Genomic DNA, 25,201 nt, shown 5'->3' on the forward strand with positions numbered 1-25,201 from the left:
TGCTTGTCAGTTAGAATAGTGGCAAAAATATGAAATGCCATTTGCACTATTCCGTGTCTTCCTTTGTGTCTTTAATGTGTTTAGCTGGGAACCTTCACACAGCTACCAACTTCCTCTGGAGTAAAGTTATAAGCTTCAACAAATAATATGCACTGATAAATTGATAGGTGAAATAAATGAGTTCACACTCCAGTAAAATCTGTCACACAGACAGAGTTATACCGTGTGACTAATTTCACATGGTCTTCGCATGTCGCACTTTGAGACAGGTGAAGGAAACAATTAAACAAGAGAATGACGCGTGGTGACGTCATCATGGCGTTAGTCCAAGCTGTGAGGCTGGCTACAGGAATGCGGGTGTGATTGATAACGGTCATCACGCTGCCGTCCTACCTTCTCACCAGTTGTCAGGTTGCAGATTTATTTACTCCAGCTCTAGTCAGACGCAACCAAGGCAGACTAGTTTACACCAACACGCTCAAAATGTAAATACATTCACAAACAGATATAGAGCCAAACATACACAGCGGCAAAGACACAGGAATCTACACACAGATGTAGGCTCACGTGCTGGAGTCTAGTCCACATTTAGAAGCAGCATTTAGAAGAAACTGAAGGCAGACTTGTTGCATATCATTGAAAGATAAGAACTGCCCAGAAGTCAGTTAACCTTTCCTCGTTTCCTTTTATCTAAATAAAATGCATTTTGTAAAGAAAATTTATACTCATTTAAAATCTAATTGGACATACATTTGTGAACTTAGCTGAGTGTTTGTTTACAGTTTTAGTTTTAAACTCATGTATTTGTAGAGTTAGAGCATTTGCCAATAACCTGGGACACTTGGCCTTTGTTTCTGAATTGGCTTTTATTGCAGTGAGATTTTGTCTGACTCCTGGACTATCACCTGTCATTTTATAAGGTGTTTTATTACACACTCATTGTTCACAATTTTTTAAATCTCATCACCTTTCTGTAAATGCTTTAGTGAAATTTGGAGCATGGGTGTAAAAATAATCTCTTCCTGATCAAAGCTTCCTGCATGTAGGATTTTCTGTTTGACCTGTTATACACACCATTCCCTGATCAATGTGTGCAGTATGTGTCAGGCATTTCTCTTGCTGGAAGCCTCCAACATTGTGGTAAATACTTCGTACCCTACTGGAAACTTTGTGTGGGAAAGTTGTAGCGTTGTTTGCACGTGTCTTCTTAACAACCTCCACTGATTTAAACATAAAGACGGAGTTTGACTCGTAAATAACCTTGTCAGCTGCTGTAAATTAATCTAAGAACATTTCGAACATCCTAATTTGTGGGATAGCTGGTCCTTTCTCCTACCATGAGGACATCTAAAGCCCTGACATCGGACTATGCACTTCCCTGAATGACATCAACCAACACTAAGTTAGAAGCAAATCTTCTGTTTGGTTGAAGTGAAACCATGGGACTCCCTAGATTGTCCTTCTCAACAAAAGTCAATTTAAACATCAGCAAAGGACTATTATCTGTCAGTTTCCTTGCTGTTGAATCTGCCTCAACCTGCTGCCAATGACTGCAGCCCAGACCGAGATCACCTGAATGTACACTGATGAGACAAGTCTCCTATATGAGCAACAGCCTTGTCTGGAGGACCTTAAAAGATGAATGGCATATTTGTTCTCACGTTTCTCTTGGAATGGCTAATATTTAGAGGTTGCTTTCATGTCTAATATGAAAGCATGCGCTCACATGCATGCGCTCACAAGTAATGCAGAATTTTTAATGTTAATAAGTGCATTAAGTATTAACAAGTTGTTAAAAACCTACAAGTTATTTAAAATGTAGCAGTCGAGGTGCTGACAGGTACCTCCGGGAGAAACAGCATTTTTGTTGTGCTGAATTCACTTAACTGTCTGCCGGTTCATCTGAAAATCAAGAACAAAGATGTAGTTACTTCTGATTCACATGCCTATAAATCCTTTAAAACGCCTGGTCCCATTTTAGATAAAAGGACTTTATTACTTTATAACATCACACCTGATATTTCATCCAGAATGAGAGACAGAACTTTTAGTTTCTGAGTTCCTTTACTCTGTAATGAGGACCCTGTCTTGCTCCAGGAGGTTGATTCATTCTGTGCCTTTAAATATAAGTCTGCATTACATTATTGACTTTCCATTTGCTTGTTTCAATTAAACGAAGAAAAACTGAAATGACTATCTTTGCGCAAGAAAGAATAACTGAAAAGGGTTTAGCAGAAGACTTGCTAAGGCCGGTGGTAGAAGTTCTAGGGACAGTCATCAAGCTGCCCGCTGTGTTTTTGGCTTAAAAAATGTTTAGAGTTGAAAATACCATTCGGTAGTTACGTGTTATTGGTAGATATTATTAACAATACGTACACACCAACTAAAAATCTTAAAAAAGCCATACATTAGGAAAACCTAAATAAACAAACAATTCTTAGCTCCACAGGGCGCAAGTAAAACCTGGTAGCCTGCCAGACTGACAATACACTGAGGGAAACCCTGAAGTGTAAAAGACTTTCTTGGACCATTGCTGGTTTAGTAACATCTATTCTAAGCATTGGGACAATCATTAGCTCTGGTTTTACCCTCAAAAATCACTGCAAATCTCTGATTTAGCATTATTTCAATAATTTCATAAATATTGCCCAACTTGAATCCATTGATGCCAATGGACAGGATTTTCTTTTTTTGCCACCAGTTTGCTTTTGACTTAGTTTATTTTTCTTAATATATTAAATTTATAATTTATATATTTCATTTAAAATGTTTTTTTTTCTCAACAGATTGCTGGACCGTGCTTATGGCCAGTTGTACTGCCTCTAGCAGTGAAGACAAAATAGCACATTGCGTCGAGCTTCTGCTGTCCAGGTCCGCCGATCCCAACATGGTGGACAGGTGAGGGGTAAAATTTGTTTAAATGTCAAAATATTTGGCAAATTTCAACACGGTACGTACAGTCGTAACCCTTTTGAAGTTTAAATAAAGCCACTTCAGACCTCATACAGGACCAAAAAAAAGAGGTGCTGGATCAGATTTCCTTTGATGGTTCTTGTGATGTTTAGCTGCCATGTGGTAGCATTATGCACCACTATACAGTGTGTTTGTATCAGTGTGTTTTGTTTGGCATGTCCTGTTATGGCATGTGCTTGAACAGGAGGGTCCCCAGACAGACACACAAACACAGAGTGTAAAGAGTGGGCAGGAATGTTTTACAAACTGGCTTTTAATGTTTTTGCTCATTAGAGGGAACTAGGTCATTACAAAATCAAAATACATGATCTTGATGCTACAATATACAATATATGTGTGACGGCATACAAATTATGGAGAAAATGCAAAAGGCTAAAAGTTTTGGCTGGGCTGAGTGTTTAGGCCGGGGAATATTTCTAAAAGGTTTTCAGTTTTTGGGTCAGTCACAACTGGCCTGCATTAAATAAGCTGACATAGAGAAGACTGCCAGACTGTTTGATGTCACTCAGAATATTTTAACCACTTTCACTAGTTGTAATAGTATGAAACTTTAATATCATAATTGTGATAGTATAGTTATCAATATCACAAGTAAATATGTGTATTTCAAGTATTATTTATTATTATTATGTGCTGCACTTATTACACCTTGACAGTTGGCATAAGGTTCTCATGACAAAACTTGAAAAAAACCATCCATTTGTTTTTACTCATTCAAAACAAGGTCATATTGCCATATTTTTTTAGAGAAGTGAGGATTTCCAAACCAGCCATACTTGTTCAGTAATTTTCTTCTAATATTATGAATTTTGGAATTTACCATATTAAGTGAAACCTAAAAGAGGTGCTACACCAACCATTATTCTCAAATGATCACTGTGTTTTTTAATTGTACATATTTGAAGTTATCTGGAAATTGCCGTTTAATTAGGGATGCACCGATATGAACATTTCATTTCCGATATTAATACTTCTGTCAGTCTATAAACAGTATTTATCAATATTTCTATCGTACATATTTCCCTACCCTTTTAATACCATTAATAAAATACCACATCACTGATATTGCTTCATTGCTTCTGTTAAAAACCCCATAATCCAGTTCTGCATCACTGTCACATGACCCAACGTTCCTCTCCAATCCCTCAAGAAATACAAACCACAATAAGTTGAAAATAAACATTGGTTTTTAATATATTGGACCAATAGCGATATATTAAAAAATGACTAACATTGACCGATAGCAATGTTAATGCCAATTTGTCGTGTATATTGCACGATATATCGTGTAAGCCTTCATCCAGATTGAGCTGCAAAAGTTGTTTCTCTAAAATTGTTGCTGATGTCTCTTCTTTTTCATTGTACCAAAACATAAAGAACACGATAAACTATACAGGAAATTCCTAAAACTCTGACTAAAGATATCCACACTTCGTTAATCAAATGAGTTTTATTAGCAACACCTGGCTATTAATTCTTGATAAAAGCAACAGCAGAATTTTTTGTCATGCAGACATTCTTTTACTATGTGTGAACCACTAAAGGCAAAGTTATGCATAACTCCTGTATCCATATTGAGAAACTATTAAGTATTTTTTATTATTCTCGTTCTGGTGCATCTTAGGCTCAGTACCTTGAATATCTGACAGATCAACACATGAGCATACCTTCCAGAACTAATGCAACTTAATCCTAAACTGTCCTCTCTATTCTGCTATGACTAAATAATATATTTAAGTTGGATTTAGAGTGTTCAATCAATCTTAAACGATGTATCTGGTTCAAGAAAGATCTAAAAAAAGAGAGATCTTGTGTTAGAAAATAAAGCCAGACTGTTTTTAAAACACTTTTAATAGTACCATGTGTGAATTTTTACTCTGTCACAAAGTGTTGCTGCAGCCCCCAGTGGCTTTCTTGTTTAGCTCTCCCTTATCCTCTGTTATTCTGTCACTGCCAGCGCAGCATTGCAACCAGGACTCACGCCACCTGAAACCCCCTGATGACGAACATAGACGCCCCCTAGCATTAGGAAATTGATTAGTTCCTTTCCAGACAAAATATTTGAAGCAAAGTAATGAGCCACAGAAGGTTGCAGAAGAGAGGAGGAGGTGAGCGTCGGGGCTAGCAGTCCCTCAAACCCAAGATGAAGCATAGCATGAGGTTTATGTGGGTACGACGTGCAGACCCCTTCCTCTTCCTCGCCTCCTTTTACGTCTGAATTTCAAACTAGTGATTAACACCAGCTGCTCATCCCCCTGCTTTAGTGTAAACCTGAGTACACTGTTGTTTTTCAAAGCTGAGAAATGCGGCCGCACACTGTGGGGTCCATTGCATTCATGTCTTCATCTTTTTTGGTTTTTTCTTTCCTATCCGTCTTTACGGCATTTGTTTTTTACAGACAGAGTATGACTTGTTGGTGTAAGCAAAGCCGTCATTACGGTTATTCAGAAATATTTGAGTGGGGGTTTCTGTTTAGCTCTGGTATCGACATCTGTCGTTGTTGATCCCTTCGTGAGCAGAGTAGCATCAGGACAACCTGTTGCACCTGGCAGAGTGTAGCCATGTCAGAGAGTGGGCTATTAGCTGATGTTTCTGTAACAACGATAAATCTACCTAAAGAAAGGTAGATGACTGATAAATCAACCTCGATTTCCTTCATTTTAGAGATTGGTGATCAGCCGATACTTGCATGTGAAGCCAATCTTATCCACCGATCTTATCTATCTTGGCAAATGTCTAAAAGTCATCCACTGTCCTCTAATCCTGTTATCTTCTGCTTTGAGAGAGGTTTGACTGACAGACCCACCCAACATGTCAAGACTGGAGTTAAAAATAATCACCCCACTGTCTCCAACATATTTTTTTTTTTAACCGATTCCTGGCTGTTCAATTATTTTTAGATCAAGTGACAGCAGCTAAGCTTACAGAATTCCTTCAATGATCCGTCATGTGTTCCAAGAGGGACTGAGTTTAAACAGTTAAACTGATGTGAACACAAGTGTTTTCAGTCACCTCTGAAGAAAACTGTCCTCTGTGCATCTTGAGTGTGTTCACACCTATGTATAGCATACCATGGACATGAGTGCTAGGTGTGAGCAGGGACAAGATTGAAGGAAAGTTACAGGTGTTCATGTTTCACACCGCTGGATCATAACTAACAGCGGAGCTTCAAAATGCAAAAATAAAAAACTAGCAGAAGAGACATTGTGAAAAATGTATTGAAAACCTCTATTAAACTCAATCAGCTGATCAAAAGATGATCAGCACCTGGCAGAAGTCATTTGTCAGACGGGCTTTATGAACTTCAGCTTTGTACTTTTGAAAGACCCAGCCGTCACAGCACAAAGTGCAATATGAAACTTCTGTCACATAATGGATGCTGTTATGTGGCCTCCCAGAAACCAAGTAGTAGGCAGTTTATTTGAGAAAAATCAGTTAATATATCAACAAAGAGTCATCCTAACGGCTTATACTTGACTCAGTGTTATCTTACTGATTCAGACAGGAAGCAGCACACAAATAAAGACTTCTACAAGCTTCATCAGACATGCCAAAATTGGATCTCATTGATGTAGACACGTGAAGAAAATTGCATCATTTTGTTCGCAGAGAAGCATCCACCTGCCAAACTCTACACCAACTATGACGGAGGCCTTTTATTTCCTGATGCAGTAAAATGATCTGGATGATCATAAATGGTGAATCATTAACCAACTAATTGCATTTATCTAAATTCAAATCAGACTCATTAAAAGATAAATTTTATCTGTAAAGATCTGTGTCTAAAGGGTAAATTCATTGTTAGAGAGGCTGAATTTCCTAGATTGTTGAAAGAGAATGAGGAGTAGACTATAATATATTCGTTCTCAGAATCAATGAATCACTATGTGATTCATTGATTCATTGATATGTCCAGAAAACCATTTTATCCCAATCCAGGACGAGCAGACATCTGTCACAAAAATATTCTTAGCGCCATCATTTGTTATCAGATATATCTATTAAATACGACTTAAAATAAAGAGGAGAAAACTGATGTTTGATAAATTCTCCATGATACAATTCCATAAATAATTTTGTTTGTTAGTTCCAAGAAGGGGCACATTTCTCTTATATTGGTCAATCGTTTTATTTTAAATATGCTGTAGGAGCTGTAGTTCGATGATTAGTTCAGTTTTTGTCGCTTGTTTAACGTTTATGAATTGCAGCGGCTGCAGACAGTGCGCCACAATAAAGGTACAATAAAGCTGATAAACAGGTAAAGAACCAAACACAACTTCTATTCTGCCTTTTCTCGCTCTGTGTGTCGACTTTACATGGACCCGTTGCCATGGCAACCGACAGACAACAGCTCAACGAGCAGATGGAGCAGAGATTACCGATCAGGGGAAACAACACCAAAAAAACAAACATTTCCCACACAAAAAAGCAGCAAAAACACCAAAACAGAACATTCAGTCTGTTGCATTATGCCATCAGGCTTGATGTCTATATTGTCATTATTAATATATTTTCACCTGAGCACAGCGGTGGTTGATTAGCGGATTTAAACACCTGCTCTACTGATGACTTGGTGGGCGACTTTTAGTGCTAACGGAAGTTTTAAACACAACTTTTAAAACTTTTAAACTTTTAAAAAACTTTTAAAACATTTAAACCTTTAAACACTTTTAAGCCGACTTTTAGCGCTAACGGAACCAAAACACACCGAATTGCGCAGCACATGTTAAGCTTATCAAAATCAATAGAAGGCTAGCAACAGTTAGGCTAGCATAACTGACCCACTGCTCACTTGTTCAATGTTTTCTTTAAGTTAAAACATTTTCCTCACCTGTTAAATCTGAAGCCCTTGTTATCTAATTCATAGGATTGAATTAACCGCTAAATATTGCGTCCATTTTTCAGATTCTTTGCGTGACTCTGGTAATTTCCTGACCACCCATAATGTTGACTCAATGGACAGCAATGGCGCATGTGTGGCGCACAATAAGTCACGTAATGTCCAGTCCAGTAATTTATATCCATCTATATTAATGATGCTGCCTCGCGCTCTGTCCTTCTCTCGCACTTCCCGCTCCTCAGCAGTAGGTGTCAGGTTACATTGTGTTGCATTCAATGCTGTCGGGGAAAAAAGAGATTCATGCGCTTAATGTCCGATTTCCCATAACTATTTATTGAATTCATAGTCGCCAGCTTGGGTGGCAACAGGGGTGGCAAGGCTCTCATTTGGGGTGGCAACTGCCACCCCAGTAGATCCGCCCCCGATTGTGACGTTTTTCAGATTCAAACCAGGTTGCAGAGGTATCTAAGGATAAATAGAAATCAGATACACCTGAGCACAATGTTCAGTCCTAAATTGAAAACCAAGAAATCACATTTACTTAAGCATTTACAACCTTTGCTTGATACTTTGTTGATCCACCTAAGGTGAAAATTCAAGTCTCAAGTCTTTTTCAATATGCTGCCACAAGCTGTCATTTGGCAGTTTGTTCCATTCTTTGCAGTTCTTCTCCACCTACATCTGGTTGAATGGAGACATCTGTGCAGCCATTTTCAGATCTCTCCACAGATGTTCAATCAGGTTTAATTCTGGAATCTGGATTCTGAAGCCATTCCTCAACGATCTTGACCATGTTGTTGTTGGACAACTGTTGTTGTCCTGCTAAGAAATGAATCGTCTCCCCAGTCAGAGGTCAGGATGCAGGTTTTCATTCAGGATGTCTCTGGACATTGGTGCATTCACATTTTTCTCTATCCTGACTAGTCTGCCATTTCCTACTGCTGCAAAACATCATCATAGAATGACGGCACCACCACCATACTTCACTGCATTGGCCTGATGATGAGCCACGCTTGCTTTTTTCCAAACATGATGCTTGGCATTCACACAAGAGTTTAATCTGTGACTCATCAGATCAGAGAATCTTGTTTCTTGTGGTCTGAGTTGCTTAAGACCATGAGAAACTCCAGATGGGCTACCTTGCTCCTTTTATTAAGGAGAGGCTTTCGTCTGGCCACTCTACCATCCAGACCTGATTGGTGGATTGCTGCAGAGATGGTTGTCCTACTGGAAGGTTCTCCTTTCTCCACAGGAGAATGCTGGAGCTCTGACAGTGTCCACCGGGTTGTTGGTCATCTCCTTGACTAAGACCCTGCTCCCCATAACGCTCAGTTTAGACATCTGGCCAATGCTAGAATCATGAATCAAGAATCATGCTGGTTCCAAACTTCTTCCATAAGCCAGTGATTGAGGCCATTGAGTTCAGTGGGACCTTTAAGCACCAGAAATATTTCCGGACCCATCCCATTATTTGTTTCTCGAGACAATCCTATCTCAGAGATCTACAGACAATTCCTTTATTTCATGCTTGGGGTTTGACCTCTGACTTCCCCTGTTAACTGTGGGATTTTATATATATAGATGTGTACCTTTCCAAATCCAGTCCAATCAAAATGAATTAACTTATCTCATGTGCATACAATTTAAGTTGTAGAAACATCTCACTGGTGATCAGTGGAAAAAGCTCAATTTTTATCTTTATTTTAGACTGTACTTATTTTGTAATGGGATTTTTTGGTTTTATATTTTTAATACATTTAAAGAACACTCAAAATTATTTTTCATGCCATGAGGTATTTGTGTGTTGAATTTTGAGGATAAAGATCAATTTAATATAATTTGGAAAAAGACTGTATCATAACATTTGAAAACATTGAAGTGCTGTGAAGACATTCTGGATGTTTTGTATCTCACAGCAGAGAAATTCAGTTGGTAAAGCAGAATAACATCAAAACAAAGTCCAAGTTTATACAATACAATAGACCATAGAAAGTAAAGTCTCTACACATAACATTAAAACTGTAAGGATGGTGGTGTTATAATCTATAGGCTACCTGATCGCTGTGTTTCTGAACTCTCAGAAGTTACTTTCAGAAAACGTTTCATGCTAATCACAGTTCTCACTGAACCACTTTTAGAATTAGTCATGTACTCTTGACAAAAATACCTTTTATTAAGAGCCCAGATAATAAACAAGATTTTTACAGCATAATCCATCATTTCTGATGGACCTGAAGAAAGTTTAGGGCAGCCTTTTTTCATGTATAGTGAGTCATGTTCCTGGAAATCTTAGTTACTGATATCCTGATTGGATGAGCGGCGTTGGATAAGCAGTGTTTACGCTGAAATGTCAGTCTATTGATTAGCTAAATGTTTGGAAACCTGACAGAATTCACAGCCTGAAGGACAAGCTAAAACATAAAAGTGACCGAAGTGGACAGCCTTGAAATGATCGAATACCGAAGAACACGGACAAAGAAATATAACACCATTTGTTTTGTTCGCAGAGGTCAAAGAGATAGTGGCAATGAACAATGTTAATAAAAATGTTATGCATGCCATCGGCGTTGTTGCAGTTGTTTGAGTTCACATAGAACATTAACTGGTTTCTTGGAATCTGTCATCCGAGGACTTAACTCTGTTTTACTATCATGTCTTCAATGACCCTCGAATGCTTTTAAGATTTACATCTGTCTGCCAAACATGACCTATGTCTAAAACGACCTTCCAGAAACATCCGTCTGTTTTTAAAAACAGCAACTCTACTAATGAGAAGAAATTAATATAGGCAGTCTAGGATTGACTTATTAATTTTTACATAAATTTCTGTAGGAAGTGACATGGTTTGAAGAAACAGCAGGTAGTATTTATTAGTAATCATCTTTTTGGCTTTCCTAGAGCAGAGAAAACTTATTTTTCTCTCAGAAAAGGCATTTATTTATATCCAAATCTTATCTTAATGCAAATATGAAAAGCCCTGTTATTCTGAAATTTAAACCTCTTTGAAACTATATATTTAAAATATCATTCATTGGTGAAATTCAGAAATATGTATGCATATTGGATCAAGACAGCATTAGTTTAGATCTATCTGGCAAATAAAGCCTTTTGGTCTGTTTTCCCTAAGCGTACATGACTCTCTGCTCACTTAAAAAAATTAAATTACTTTTACATAAAACATAATTAAAAAGATGGAAAGAGAAATCTTGTAGTGTTAAAGAATCTGAGCTGTCATGGTTTGTGTTCATGCAAATTATGAACAGCCCATATAAATTTCTTTTCATTTAGTTAGGCAGCTTCCTTTGAGAGACACAAACAACTCTGTAGGCATAAAGTGATTTATTGGCCCAAACTTTCCCACCTCTCAGGATTGATGTTTTTTCTCTCCCACCAAGTTGTTTGAGCTGATAAGATAAAAGTGTATCGTAGCAAAGGTTATTTATATGCAGCTTTTGTTCTAGCGAAAAAAAGGTGATGGTAAAATACTAGAAAGCGTGTAGATATGTGCATATGGAACCACTTAATTGGCTTAACTAACATATTACTTTTGGTAACTTTAAGTCATAATGCATTAATCATTGCTCTGCTTTTCATTTATTGGATTTAAGTCATATCTGTAAATCTAGTTCTACTATTTTTGATGAATTGTCATTTTGGTTTTATATTTTTAATACATTTAAAGAACACTCACAATTATTTTTCATGCCATCAAAATGAGGTATTTGTGTGTTGAATTTGAGGATAAAGATCAATTTAATATAATTTGGAAAAAGACTGTATGATAACATTTGAAAACATTGAAGTGCTGTGAAGACATTCTGGATGTTTTGTATCTCACAGCAGAGAAATTCAGTTGGTAAAGCAGAATAACATCAAAACAAAGTCCAAGTTTATAGTATACAACAGACCATAGAAAGTAAAGTCTCTACACATAACATTAAAACTGTAAGGATGGTGGTGTTATAATTTATAGGCTACCTGATCGCTGTGTTTCTGAACTCTCAGAAGTTACTTTCAGAAAACGTTTCATGTAAATCTAGTTCTACTATTTTTTATGAATTGTCATTTGCAGATAACGATAGATAAAGATCTGCAGTGATGGCAGAATCACACATCATTGTCTGAAAGGTATCACTGAATAACTTCAACATGATTCCCCCCATGTCATTAACTCGTGCCATGAAAACATCTCATACAGTGTAAAGTGGTATACACTACCTTTGTACCTGTAATTATACAACAGATCGTGCAACATCTGATTGAGTTATGAGCTTTTAGAAGTTGATGAATGGATAGATAACATCTACAAAGAGCTCTAGAGAAACGTGACAGCAGCAGCTGGACAGCTTTGTGATAAATGAGTTGGCCTTAACTTTTGCAGACCTAGTAGAAGTAAGAGTGCACCAATTTCAATTTTTTGACTGTTCACCAATGTTTAAAAAGCCTAAAATACTGATTCTGCTCTTTTGTCTAAGTTGCTAAATATACAGAGAAAGTCGCTAAGTTGGCAACATTGGGAGGGCTGTTCTTAACTGCGCACATGCAGATGTGATCTGGTGGCCAGGCCTGTCAGTCAAACTTCTCACAGCAGAATAAAGAGGGACAGTGGCTGATTTTCAGACCTTTGTGGAGACACGTAAGATTGGTTTCTCATTAAGCGTCGGCCGATTGCCGATTGGCAATCCCAAATCCCAAAATTCAGAAAATCAGGGCCGATTTATTGGTGCATCCCTACGTACAACTCATCTTTAAGCTAGAGTGCAGTAAGCCTCCATTCAGCATCTAACCATCCTGTCTAAAAATAGATTGATAGTTGGTGTCTTATTGTTGAGCAAATTTATTTGCATGGGCCAAAATATTGTTTTCAAAGTCCATTAAAAATCAACACACTGCTGAATTTTGTGATTCAATGGCAGTCTAAGTTCTGGTTTTGAGTTCCAAAAACAATAAACATGTTCCACAAGGTAATATGCCAATAACAGAGACAAGCCTTATTGAAAATATGACCTTAGTTGCAGTGTTTAATTATGTTATGTTTAATTCTAGTCCTTTCATTCTTCCACTTCTGCTTTGACAACCTGATGTTTTTGTCCTGATAATTTTGTTTTTTCTCTGTTCTCTTACCAGAATTGTGATTGTGACTGATAAATGATTCTTTGCTGTTTGCCACAGGTTACAAAACTCAGAAATGTTCTTTAACAAAAAAGACTTACCTTTGTGGTGCCACTCCAGTAGCAGTGTCTAGTTATCGCTCTGATCGGAATGGGAGTCGGTGGAATTTTTGTGGAGTTGAGATTTGATGCAGTAGGTTGGTTTTCTCACATCGACAATTTTATAATCAACTAATACTCACAATTCTCCTTCTCTGAGTACAGTGTGTACAGACAGATTCACTTCCAGTTCACTCACTGTAGCTAATGTTGTCCCTCAGGGGTCAGTTGCATGACCTTCCATCGATCACCTAGTCCACAGGTGTCAAACTCCAGTCCTGGAGGGCCACTGCCCTGCAACTTTTAGATGTGCCTCTGCTGCAAAACACCTGAATAGAATAATTAGGTCATTAGCAAGGCTCTGGAGAACTTATCTACACAAGAAGGAGGCAATTAAGCCATTTGATTCCAGTGTGTACCAGTGGCACATCTAAAAACTGCAGGACAGCGGCCCTTGAGGACTGGAGATTGACACCCCTGACCTAGTCTGTCAGTACAAATATTTTCATTTTCTTGATAATGTTCTCTTTCTTTTGCAACTAACAAATTTTGGTATGAAAAAGCTGCAACAAAAACTGTTTTCTCTTTAGAATGATGTCCTGTTGTGTTTTGAGTCCAGAATAAACCTTGTTTCTGTTACATTCCTGTCTGTCATGAATTATGATGATGTGATTTACATAGATGCTTCCAGTCAAGGCATATAGCTCTTTATAGCTTAGATTCCTTCCAAGTTTTAAGATGAGGGTTTTAAGGTTATTTTGAGATGCCTACCTTCATATCTTGGGACTTAAAATTCCTGAGAAAAACTATGATGGTTCAGAGCTAAGGTCCCACAATGTCCTCTTGTTGTTTGTACCTAAGATCTGAAAAGAATTAGGAAAAAATTGCATTTAAATTTGCTGCATGTAATTCCTGGAACCAAGTTTTAAAAAACTCTAAAATTATGGCCTAGGTGTTGTTGAACATTTTAAAGAGCTCCTCGGTAACGTGAGCTGAAACATATGATTGTAAATGTTTTGTCCAGGTGGTTTTTAATGAAAATACTTTTAGCTGTGAAACTGTACATTAACATTACAGAAAAATTGTCTAAATATTCCGAGGGATTGCAGTTTTTCAACACCAACAGGAGCTGGACTTGATCACTCTTCGTTATGTTGTATGTGCTGCCCTCTTGTGGTTTCCCTGCACCGATTTCATTTCAAACATTTTTCTTTTAAACTTCTGTTGGTACCGTGGGATTTAACAGATGAAAATGGTTTTCACGTCACATGACACTTTTTGTCTTCTTTCACCCTTGTCTTCTACTAAATTAGCTTCCTGTTCCCAACTCCGTCCCTCCCCATTTTCCTCCTTTACTTTCCAACATGTCTTTTGTCTTTTTTTTTTTTTTTAAGGTCTCAAATGACATGCCTGATGTTGGCAGCCAGAGATGGCCTCTGTAAGGTGATAAACCTACTGGTGTCCCATGGGGCAGAAATCAACGTCCAGGACAGTAAAGGATACACAGTATGTTACTTTTATCCCTTTCATGACAGATTTTCACTGAAAACCTGTGCACTGCTTAACCTGTAGTTAAGCAATGCAAAGTTAAATTGTTTTAACTCTGATTGATGCTGGTGTGTTCTGCAAGGCCTTGTCCATAGCAGTTCAGTATGGCAAGGAACAGGCTGTGTTAAAGCTCCTTCAGCTGGGAGCTGACAAAACCATAAGGACAAAGACTGGCAAAAGCCCTGCTGATCTAGCTGAGATGTTCAGGCACGCTCAGGTAATGTCAGCACTTCTTACATTTTGGACTGAATATTTAAATTGTTCAAATCTTGGATTTGAAATGTTCATGCCTATTGTTTGCCAATGCTCTGTAGTCTGATTATATGTTTAATTTGTCTTTCCACAGATAGCCCGGATTTTAGCTTCATCTTCCAAACTCTCTGCCGTCCCAGCCTGCTCTTCTTCTATGGAAGAGACACTAGCTAAGCTTTTTAAGACAAACTCTGATGTTCTATCTTCTGTGGAAAGGTAAGATCTGTGGCTGAAGGCCATGTCATTTGCTATTAGAATTTAGTGTACCTGGTAAAAGTGCTATCAATATTTTAATATAAATGTGTGCCTTATGGTAATTGAAAATGACTGTTTGGATGCAAGATCATGCTTGAAAATTCTGAATGCATGATAATGTAGAATAATTGAATGCATTTTCTCTTTTGGATAGACTTTTAATGTTCTCGATGCACTAGATGTGTATTTTGTGTGGCTGAGGTGCTTAAAGCCTCCCGACTGATGGAGATACAGTGATAAAGAAAGGAGTCAGGAAATCGTGGATCAAAGCAGCTTAATGTCACTTTTATAAATAAAATGATTTTACATATTTGCTAAAACTGTCACTGTGTTGTGTCAGTTTAATTTGAAGCAAATCTGTGAAAAAAATCAAGCTCTTCTGCTTCCTCCCTGCGATCCTGCACTGCTCATGGTCAGAAACAACCAATCAGAGGAAGAGGACCGTAGCGCTATCAATCACCTCTTATGAATGCTCAGACTAGTTAGCATTTCTGTAACTGTAATCCAAATTAAACTTCAGAAATACTTTATTGATCCCAAAGGGAAATTAAATGTTGTTGTAAGTTGTTTCTGCACCATGAACACATTGAGCTTACCGTACACAGAGATGATTGATGATGCTAAGACCCTCCTCCTGGCTCTGATTGGTTGTTTCTGACTGGGAGCAGTGCATTTATGCAGATGGCAGTAGAACCACAGAGAAGGCAGAGGAGCTCAATTTTTCCACAGTTTCTCTCTGACTATGCTATTGGGACATAGTGACAGTTTAAGCAAATATGTAAAAAAAAATATATATATATATATATATATATATATATAAAAAAAAAATAAAAAATTCCCTTCTCACCCTCCGCGGGTGGTCTGTTTCATCCTCTGAGCTCGGGTCCTCTACCAGAGGCCTGGGAGCTTGAGGGTTCTGCGCAGTATCTTGGCTGTGCCTAGAACTGCACATTTCTGGACTGAGATGTCTGAGAAATGTGCAGTTCTAGGCACAGCCAAGATACTGCTATATCCATGCGAGAGGTGAAAACATGGATATATATATATATAACATACTTGCTGCAGCTTTAACTGTTCTGAATATCACCATCAAAATAACAAATCTTTTTGATAATTAAATCATTTGAAGCAGGTGTTGGAACAAGGACACATCTTAAACTTTCATCATGAAGCTAATCACCTCAGTTGTATTTATTAAGACATTTTACACTGTATATCTCACATTTCTGTTGCTACTTGTACATTTTGGTATTCATTGTTTTCTGGGGTGTTTTTTTCAACTAGCTAATGCTAAACTACTGTAGAGTTTGGGTTGTACACATTTAAGTATACAAGATAATGTCATAGAAAACACAACAAATCCAGTCAAACTTTCTTCCTTCTTCCTAGTTCCCAGTCTTACATTTCAAACAGCGTTTCTCTACATCAGTTCTCCAAACTTCTGTCAGGGTAAAACTCCTTTCTCTCCACACCGCCTCCTGTTGGAGTTTTGGTGTGAAGCTGCATGTGTGGCAGGTGTTGTTGATCCATTGTACCACCAGACATAAACAATAATAAATCTCCTCCATGGTTGTTTAGTCCAGTCAGGCTCTGCTGCCAGAAACTCTGCATTATATTTAACCTTGTTTGGCATGTGGCATTCCAGTCTGTTAGCGTTTTAGCTAACAGTCTTCCACTCATGTCGAGGACAAACATAAAAAAAGACATTAAATTTAACTGAGATATTTTACAGATCATAATTAGTGACAAATCTTGACCAACTTGCTGTACTAAAATATTTTTTTCTAGCCTTTACCAATAACCATTTGCTATTAAAATTAAGGGCAGATGTTGAGCAACATGGTATTGCTGGAAAACAGGGTTTTACATCTTTAGATGATTTTGAGCGCACATTTTAAACTGTCTTTAGAATCTTTTTTTGATAGTGTTCAATGCTATCAGTTGTAGCAGCCATTTGTTTTCTCACTGACTGAACTTAAGTCATAGGAAACCTATCTGATTTCTCTGATCAGATAGAATTACCAACATAATTTATATTTGCTAAATTACAAGAAATGTAGCAAGACGTTTTAAAAGATCTTTTTTTTCATACTTCGAATTCAGATGTTACATTTTGTATTAGGGATAACTATCTTTTAAACTGTATGATGTTGGTCAAACAATTTTGGTTTCCTTCTACAATAGATAGGTCAAATAACACATTTTGAGTTAATTGGAGTTACACCTGTAGATCAGCCAAGATATTAGGAAGAGAATTGTGGAGCTGGACAAATCTGGTTCATCCTTGGGAACCAGACTTCAGACTTGGAGGTACCACACTTCATTATGAGGAAAGAACAATATGTAGAAATATTGAAGCAACATCTAAAGACATCAGCCAGGAAGTAAAAGCTTGGGTACAAGTTGGTGTTCCAAATGAACAATAACCCCAGCCAAAGTGGTTACAAAGACAACAAAGTAAGTGTTTTGGTTTGACAATCACAAAGCCCTGACCTCAGTCCTATGTAGGAGTTATAGGACTTTTAGAAGTCCTATAACTTATAGGCGGTGAGGCGGACCTGACAGGCCTGCCTCAAACCTGACAGTTATCCTGACAGTTATAGTTTCGATAGAAGGAATGAGCGAGAACTCCAGCACACTACTGTGAGAAGTTTGTGGAAGAAAATCCAAAAGGTTTGACCCATGGCATACAGTTTAAAAGACAGTTATCCCTGATACTGAACAAATGCATGTAAAGTAGAGATGTGCCGATCAGGTTTTTTCCTGCCGATACCGATTCCGATCACCCATGAGGGCCGATCACCGATACCGATCACATAATTATTATTATTTTTTTAATCATAAACACTACCGGTTACATTATGTGGAAAAAAGAAACCATGAATTCACGGTAATTTAGACAAAAACTTGTTTTTAATAACTTTTTCCAAGAAGAAAACAAAACAAAACAGGCATTGTGCAAATTGTACTGCTATTGATAATACTATCTTTAACAGACTGATAACATATGAAGGCTCTGAAGAGGCTAAATAATGCAAAGAGCCAAAATAAAACCTCTCAACATTGCCAAAAAAAATTAAAGTATAAAACTTAACATTCAAAAGCAAATACAGGTTCCATTACAATAAACAATCCAGAGTTACTGAATGAAAACTTCCTGATAGCATGGCGGCTAGCTGATTACTGCTAGTTCTGATTGGCTGTTTCTGACTGAGCGGAGTAATTATGCAGAACTGGGAGGAGATTGATTATTTTTTCAGAGATTATCTGTCTCATGTTAGGACAGCGAAAGTTTTAATACGTATGTAAAATGTATTTTTTTAAGTTAGATGCTGCAGCTTTAAACAGAGGTTCGGTGTGAGAGTCACTACCAGGTGGAGCAGAAGCGGCGCTCCGTCTGTGAAATATTACTACCTGTAGCGCGTAGCAGCGGTTCAACAGCGAGAGCAGAACCAGCGTCTTACATCGCAGCTCGAAGACTTAAATAATTTTGCGGGTTATTTGTTTAGCTTTCTGACCGTCATGCTAATCCGGGTGAGTGTTTGTAGCTGTGCGCTGCTTTACCTGCTATCTGATCCTCCATATGTCTTTTTTACTGCAGTGAGCCTCGATGTAGCCAAACTCCGTCAAGTATGGCATTGTTTTTATGCTATATTAGATTCGTCGTGTTGATGCATTTTGACGTGCTTCAATTTTCCGCCACAACACACAAACTTCCCCATTCACTCAGTGCGTTATAGTTCCACATCGCTTAGGATTTGTTGCTGCGCATTTGCGCAGTGTGAAGGAAAGAGGAGACCAGCTGCACAGGTAGGCTGCGAAATGAGATGCAGGTGATCGGTTTGTGTGATCGGCAACAAGAGACCGTGATCGGCGATAACCGATCATACACTTTTTCACGGAAATCGGCCGATTATGATCGGTGGCCGATTGATTGGCACACCTCTAATGTAAAGTTCTAAAAAGGTACAAAAAAAATTCTTAAAATGTTCTTGTTAATGTTTCTTGCATTTAGTTGACCTAAAACAAGAGAAGTTTGGCCTGATTTAACTTCAGACTTTTAAAAAAATGTGTCTTTTGTATTTCTTGTAAATATCTGGTTTCAACTGTATAAACATCAGTCTCTCTGTGTTCATCAAAGAGTCCAGACACTTGTGTTAACACTGAGATTTCTGGCTGCCAACATTTCTAAATCCTGCATGTTTCATGACCAGCAGAGTTGGAAGGCCTGAGTGGCTTGCTGTAACATGTTCTGCCCTCCAGGCACCTGCTGAAGTTTGTTACAAGTCATTCAGAATGCTACCTAAGATTCTTATGCATTGACTTCTGTGGTGGATGGCATTTTTTATGGTGAACTTGACAAACCAAAACTGCTCTATCTTGTTGCAGCAACCTGAAAATACTGCAGGAAAGGCTCAATATAAATTAAAGTTTCCTGATATTTGTCCAACTTTTAGGCATCATCTCACTTAGTTTTTGAACGCCTCCCTGAGACTGAAAGTGTCTGACTTTGAGTCTTCTTAAACTCTGAAGAGTGTTGTTTGGATGATCTTGTACCCAAAATAAAATCCAATTAATAACATTTGCAATATCTCCCTCCCCATTTACTGCCTGTTCTTTTAAATAAAACAAATCACAACTTTCAACATTATTTCCAAAACATTTTGATTTTGTAAGCCAGTTGTTTATGAGCCTAGATCTTTTTCTGTGCTACTCAGTGCAACAAAGCTTGATGAACTTGAACTTCTCCTGCATGGCCTTAATCTGGGGTACCTCACTGACATCATGGCTGTAAGTACTACACACTGGGACGAGATTTAACTTGGGGTGTGACACACAAAATTTCTGCATCAGTACAAGCAAAAATTCAGAAGTAGATTTTTACTTATTAAACTTTAGACCTCAATAGGTGTAAGTAGCTTTTTGCAGCTTTAGGAAAATGCATGAAATACATCTGCTACAGAAACAGCTGTAGAAGTTGGATTTGGTAAATTCACTTATTTCTGCCTTTTTCTGATAACACATGAGCACAGGAAAACGACATCACCTGGAGCTACCTCCTGACCATGGAGAAGGAAGACTTTGAAAAGGTGGAGGATAACATAAGGAACAAGGCTTTGTGCACAAGTTTAAACTTAAAAATTTTTTTTTTTAACTTTTTAGTTGCGTTTAAAGTGTACGGAATCCACTAGAAGACATCTTTACATTTTTTTTGGTTTTTTTGTTTTTGTTTTTTGCCTTTTGTCAGATTGGCATCACCAACCCAGTGGACCAGCAGAAGGTGTTGAGCGCTGTGCAGCAGATGCACCTGGACAAAGTAGACCTAGACAAGATCCAACTGGGAACTGGAGACAATGGGTAGGATATGGGCAATAAATGATTAAAAAGTTTATTATAGTTTCAAAACAATTGTTCTCTGCATCACTTCTGGAATACTTGCACTATATTCTAAAATACTTAGTTCCATGTAATACAACAATATGACTACATAGTTAGAGAAGTCTGGTGGGCATACTGAATTTATAGAATTGTTATAAGATTATTTTTTTTACTTAAAGCCTTGAATCAAATTTAATGTGATATCCTTTTATAAAATAATCAAGTGTTTTACTGTTATTTTTATAGCATGTTGGCTGCAAGCACTTGTGTACTACTTTTATTTATCTTACATATAGCTTCCCTGCTTTTTTGGGGTTAGAAGAGATGGTCTTTCCAGAAAATTCCTTCTCATGCAGATATATATATATCCAGGGTTTCCCCCAGTATATTATAAACTTGGCGGCCCGCCATGCTTTAGTAGCCCTGCCGCCAGGCTAAGCGTTGTTTGTTTACGTTTCTAGGAAAATAAATAAAAATAAAGATCGTTTTTTTTGTTGTTTTTTTTTTTTTTTTTTTTTAAAGCTGGGCTGCAAGCGTCTCTTTTGCTCTTAGCATTTCACTAGCAGAGCATATTTATTCCCAAATGATAGGTTTATAATGGATAAGTTTATAGTTTATGCATTTAAACCCGGCAGCGCGCGGACCAATCACACAGCTGGCGCCTCTGCGCTTTGCCTCGTGCGCTGCTGCTGCTTTACTTCAGCGGCGAGCGCGCCTCCTTTCACTCAAACTGGACACAGGCTGACCTGTATGGATGTTTACATCAATTTACTGTGAGGAATTATGATCCTTTGGGGAACTCTAGGTAAGAGTTTAAAACCCGCAGCGTTAGCTCTGGTTGCACAGCTCAATGTGAACTGCAGGAATTCAGCGGTCGCGTTGTGGAACAGTGAGAATGATTTATCTTTATGAATGAACAATTATATGCGGCGTTTACATCTCAACGCGCTGCCCAGCATGTGGCTCTGTGTCTGTCTTCCCTGTAAAGTTTATGTCTGTGGTCCCGGTTAGCCAGAGCATTTGTGGATAACAAGCAGCGCTAACCACTATCATGCAGGTTCAGCCCGGTGAGGAGCTTTCGTGCTCTCCTCGGAGTCACGCATCACACTGATTTTATATTATTTTAGTATTATCTTTAGTATTATTTTTCCGGGCACACTATGCATCAAACCATATCAAATGCGTTGTCTACTTAGAGTTAATACGCTCGGCCATACGGAGATCTGAGAAACTCGTCCCATAAACTCGACCAACCGGAATAGTCTCTGTGACGCTTATTAAAAACTCAACAGACATGAAATGAAAGAGCTACTAAAGCTACATTAGCAGCATTGAATTAAATCTCCCGTTTGTTGCGCATCTCAGCATAGTGCAGCAGATTATCTCATCATGCAGTGCCGGTCCGAGGCTGTATGAGGCCTTGAGCAGAATTTGATTTAGGGGCCCCTTTTGTTGCTAAAATATCAGCACCTCTAACAGGTTCTGTGTTAGATTTAGTGAAATATGGGAGAAGGGAGTAGTTTAATTGGCCAGCCTAAAAAGCAATAAGTTATAATCGCAGTTTACTAATTTGTATTTGTAAATTCAAAGATGAAACTCATAGCATCAGATTGTTGCTGTGGTAACAAACAATGTAACTATGAATATTGTTCTTTGAAGTTTTACAAAGTAAACTTGCCAGCTCCTTAAAATATTGTATTTAAATGTTAAACAATTTAAAATCATTTAATTTATGTATGCCTAAACAATTGAATAAAATTTAACAGCATTGATAATCTCAATAAACAATAGTTACATTTATGTATCTGTGGTCTGTTTATGGGGCCCCTGAAGCCCTTGGGGGCCTGATGGAGCCACTGACTTAATTTGGATTAAACAGAAGTGTAAATTTGTTGTTTTTAGACTAGTTGTGGGTTTAAATAGCATTTCACTGCAGATCTTTTCCCGTAACATACAATTACACAGTAATACTTTTACATTTCCTGTCAACTTATATATATATAAAGAGATTTTTTTGTCTGAGTTTCTAAACTAGAGAGAAAAAGATTTAAAATGTGCTACTGTTACTTTATCATTTTATCTAGGACAGTGGTTCTTAACCTTTTTTGAGGTACCGAACCCCCCAGTTTCATATGCGCATTTACCGAACCTTTCTTCTTATTCCTCCTCTCCCCCACCCCCTCCAGACACACAACGTACTTTGTGGTATTCTGATTTAGTAATGTAATTATATTAGCTGTGTTACCACCCCCACGCCACTAGAGGCAGTAGCAACCCCGAAAAGATGCGACTAAGGAGCAGATTTAGACTATAGAATTTGGTAAAAAGAGTGGAACTCCTTCAGTCAGTGCTCCTCCGCAGCTCTGATTGGCTAAGCAATGTAACGTGATCCTCTGCTGCAAGTGATGGCAAAGCGGTGCGTCATCACGACTTTACACAACTGTGTCTTTACCTCCGCGGCAGAGGCTCCGCCGAACCCCTGAGACCGACTCATCGAACCCCTGGGGTTCGATCGAACCCAGGTTAAGAACCACTGATCTAGGAAATGTACTTTAATTACTAAAGAAAAAACTGTAAAGCTGCTAAGATTTTTAGATTTAAAATACTAGCTTGCTCTTCACAACTTTTAGTCAAAGTTATTAGGAGCCATTGTTGGAAGTCCAAAGTGCCATTTGTGCCTCCGGAACCGCAGGTTGCAGACCCCGGCCTTACACCATCCTGCACATTAATCTAGGCTCGTCTCCCCAAAGCTACCCATCTGTTTTCCTCCACTGGAAGTCATCCATCCCCACCAATGAGCATTTCACCATGGTGGCACTGCACCTCTCTGTCCCATGTCCGTAGACTAACAGAGCCAGGCTCTAATGGTTTAAACAGCACTCTAATGATGTGTGAGGTGAGGGCTGATGGGTAGCTGAAATGAGTAAGGAAGCTACAGCAACTGAGACTGAAAGTTGCTATTAGTTCATAGTAAATAGTTCGGTCAAGAATACGTCTTCTTTTGTAACATTTCAAGTTCGCTTTGGCCATATTTTTATTTGTCTTGAAATATATAAAAATAACTTAAAACCCCAGAGGTGTTAAACTCAAGTTCTCCACCACGTTGACCACCTGAAGAGAAAGTCTGTCACTTTCTCCATGGAGTGAGTTTCCATTCACCATAAAATCGCACAAATTGGAATTCTGAACATAACTCTGCTTAGTTAAAACATGGCAATGCCTCAAAAAAACTCATGTTTTTCACTAAAAAGTTTTGCGCAAGGAAGAGGTTTTAAGAATCGGTGATTGGCCAGAAAACAGCAATCTGTTCAGCTACTACTGATTTGTGTGCGTCTGCACGCACACGTACACAAATCAAAACACACACTAATCAAAACACAATATTTTGATTGCCTCCTGTTCCCTATGATCCTGCCCCCAGCTCCTGATGAAAGCAGGTGTTTCCTCCATATCTCCTCAGTAAGCAGTGAAGAAGTCTTGCTATTGAACTCAGGTTCACTATTGTGCTATTGACCTCATTACTTGGCTCAGGTATGTTGAAGCAGAGACACCTCTAAAAGCTGCAGGACACTGACCCCTCCGGCCTGGATTTGAGGTCCCCAGCTCTAGCACCAGTTAAGGATTGAAGCTGGTTTAGAGGAAAAGTCCCCTTCGGCCCATCATCACTCTGCGTCCTTAGATAAACTAACAGCAGGAAAAAGGGAGGTGTGGGTGCTGCAGAGGCTGGCTGACACTGTTTACTGGCCCCTCTGACAGAGTGTTGGGAGGGCTGGGATGGCTGCCTGCTCTGTGCCCTTAGCCAGGGAAATGTACCATTAAGATAAGAACTATCTATATCCCACAGTTTTAGGCGATGGGAAGAGACATGCAGAAGGTTGATGAATATAAAAAAGCAAATCATTTAGCATGGGTCTATTCAGGGAGGAAGGACAAAATAGATGAACATCGAGTAGAAAAGGCTTGGCCACCTGCTCGGATTTCTGTAGTTTATTGAAGATTAGCTCCAGAAAATGACTTGGACAATGTGAGTTCAGAGCTGCTCCAAACTATCAATCTGTCTGCGCTGTCATAGCTGAGCAGCTTTTGCAGACTATGCTTTATTTCTTAATGTAGACATCATTTGGAAAGTTCACGTTAAAAAAGGTAACCTCTTACCTCTATCTTTAAAGAATTGGTAATTGGTAAGCATGTGGTGTCTTTTATATCCTGGTTGTTTATAAAAATGAAGCTGCAACTTTTCTTTCTTAGTTGTTAATTAGCTGCAGATTTAGTACCAACCAGTTACACAGTATAGGATGACGTTATTTGACATCCTATATTATCCAATATGGGATGCATCAGTTATTAAATTCATCTTCAATTTGCATGTACTATATCTGGAGTAATAAAAAAAAACATAAAATGCAACTTAATACAGTTTTAGTATAGAAATTGACTTGTAATGCTTCAATTTGTTTTTATTTTAATATCGGCTGTAATATTTTATTCTCAGTTCTGGGGTGCTTAAGCTATGATGTTGGTTTTTCCTAAGAAGTGCAGACTGATAAATATAAAATGAAAACTTGGTAAACAATACAATCTTTAAATAATTTGGTTTTTTAAGATTATGTTTTCTGCTTAGAAACATCAAGACAAGGATGATAAATTGGCCTAGAAATTTTTACAATAAATGATAATATTGTCACTTTGAAACCATTTCCAACAAATACAATTATAATGGCGTAATAGAGCAAGTTCACCCTCT

General features: G+C 38.1%; 1 protein-coding gene across 1 annotated transcript in view; it reads left to right on the forward strand.

Annotated features, from left to right (window-relative positions):
- asz1 (ankyrin repeat, SAM and basic leucine zipper domain containing 1) overlaps nt 1-25,201 on the forward strand; it is a 43,571-nt gene that overhangs the window by 13,022 nt on the left and 5,348 nt on the right. Inside the window, exons 4-10 of the mRNA XM_008410652.2 lie at nt 2,787-2,898; nt 14,418-14,529; nt 14,654-14,788; nt 14,918-15,039; nt 19,797-19,869; nt 20,112-20,168; nt 20,327-20,436. Coding sequence (XP_008408874.1) covers nt 2,787-2,898; nt 14,418-14,529; nt 14,654-14,788; nt 14,918-15,039; nt 19,797-19,869; nt 20,112-20,168; nt 20,327-20,436 — 721 coding nt within the window. The remainder of the gene's footprint in view (nt 1-2,786; nt 2,899-14,417; nt 14,530-14,653; nt 14,789-14,917; nt 15,040-19,796; nt 19,870-20,111; nt 20,169-20,326; nt 20,437-25,201) is intronic.

Source organism: Poecilia reticulata, chromosome 6 (assembly GCF_904066995.2).
Source record: "Poecilia reticulata chromosome 6, P_reticulata-male-v2, whole genome shotgun sequence".
NCBI lineage: Eukaryota > Metazoa > Chordata > Actinopteri > Cyprinodontiformes > Poeciliidae > Poecilia > Poecilia reticulata.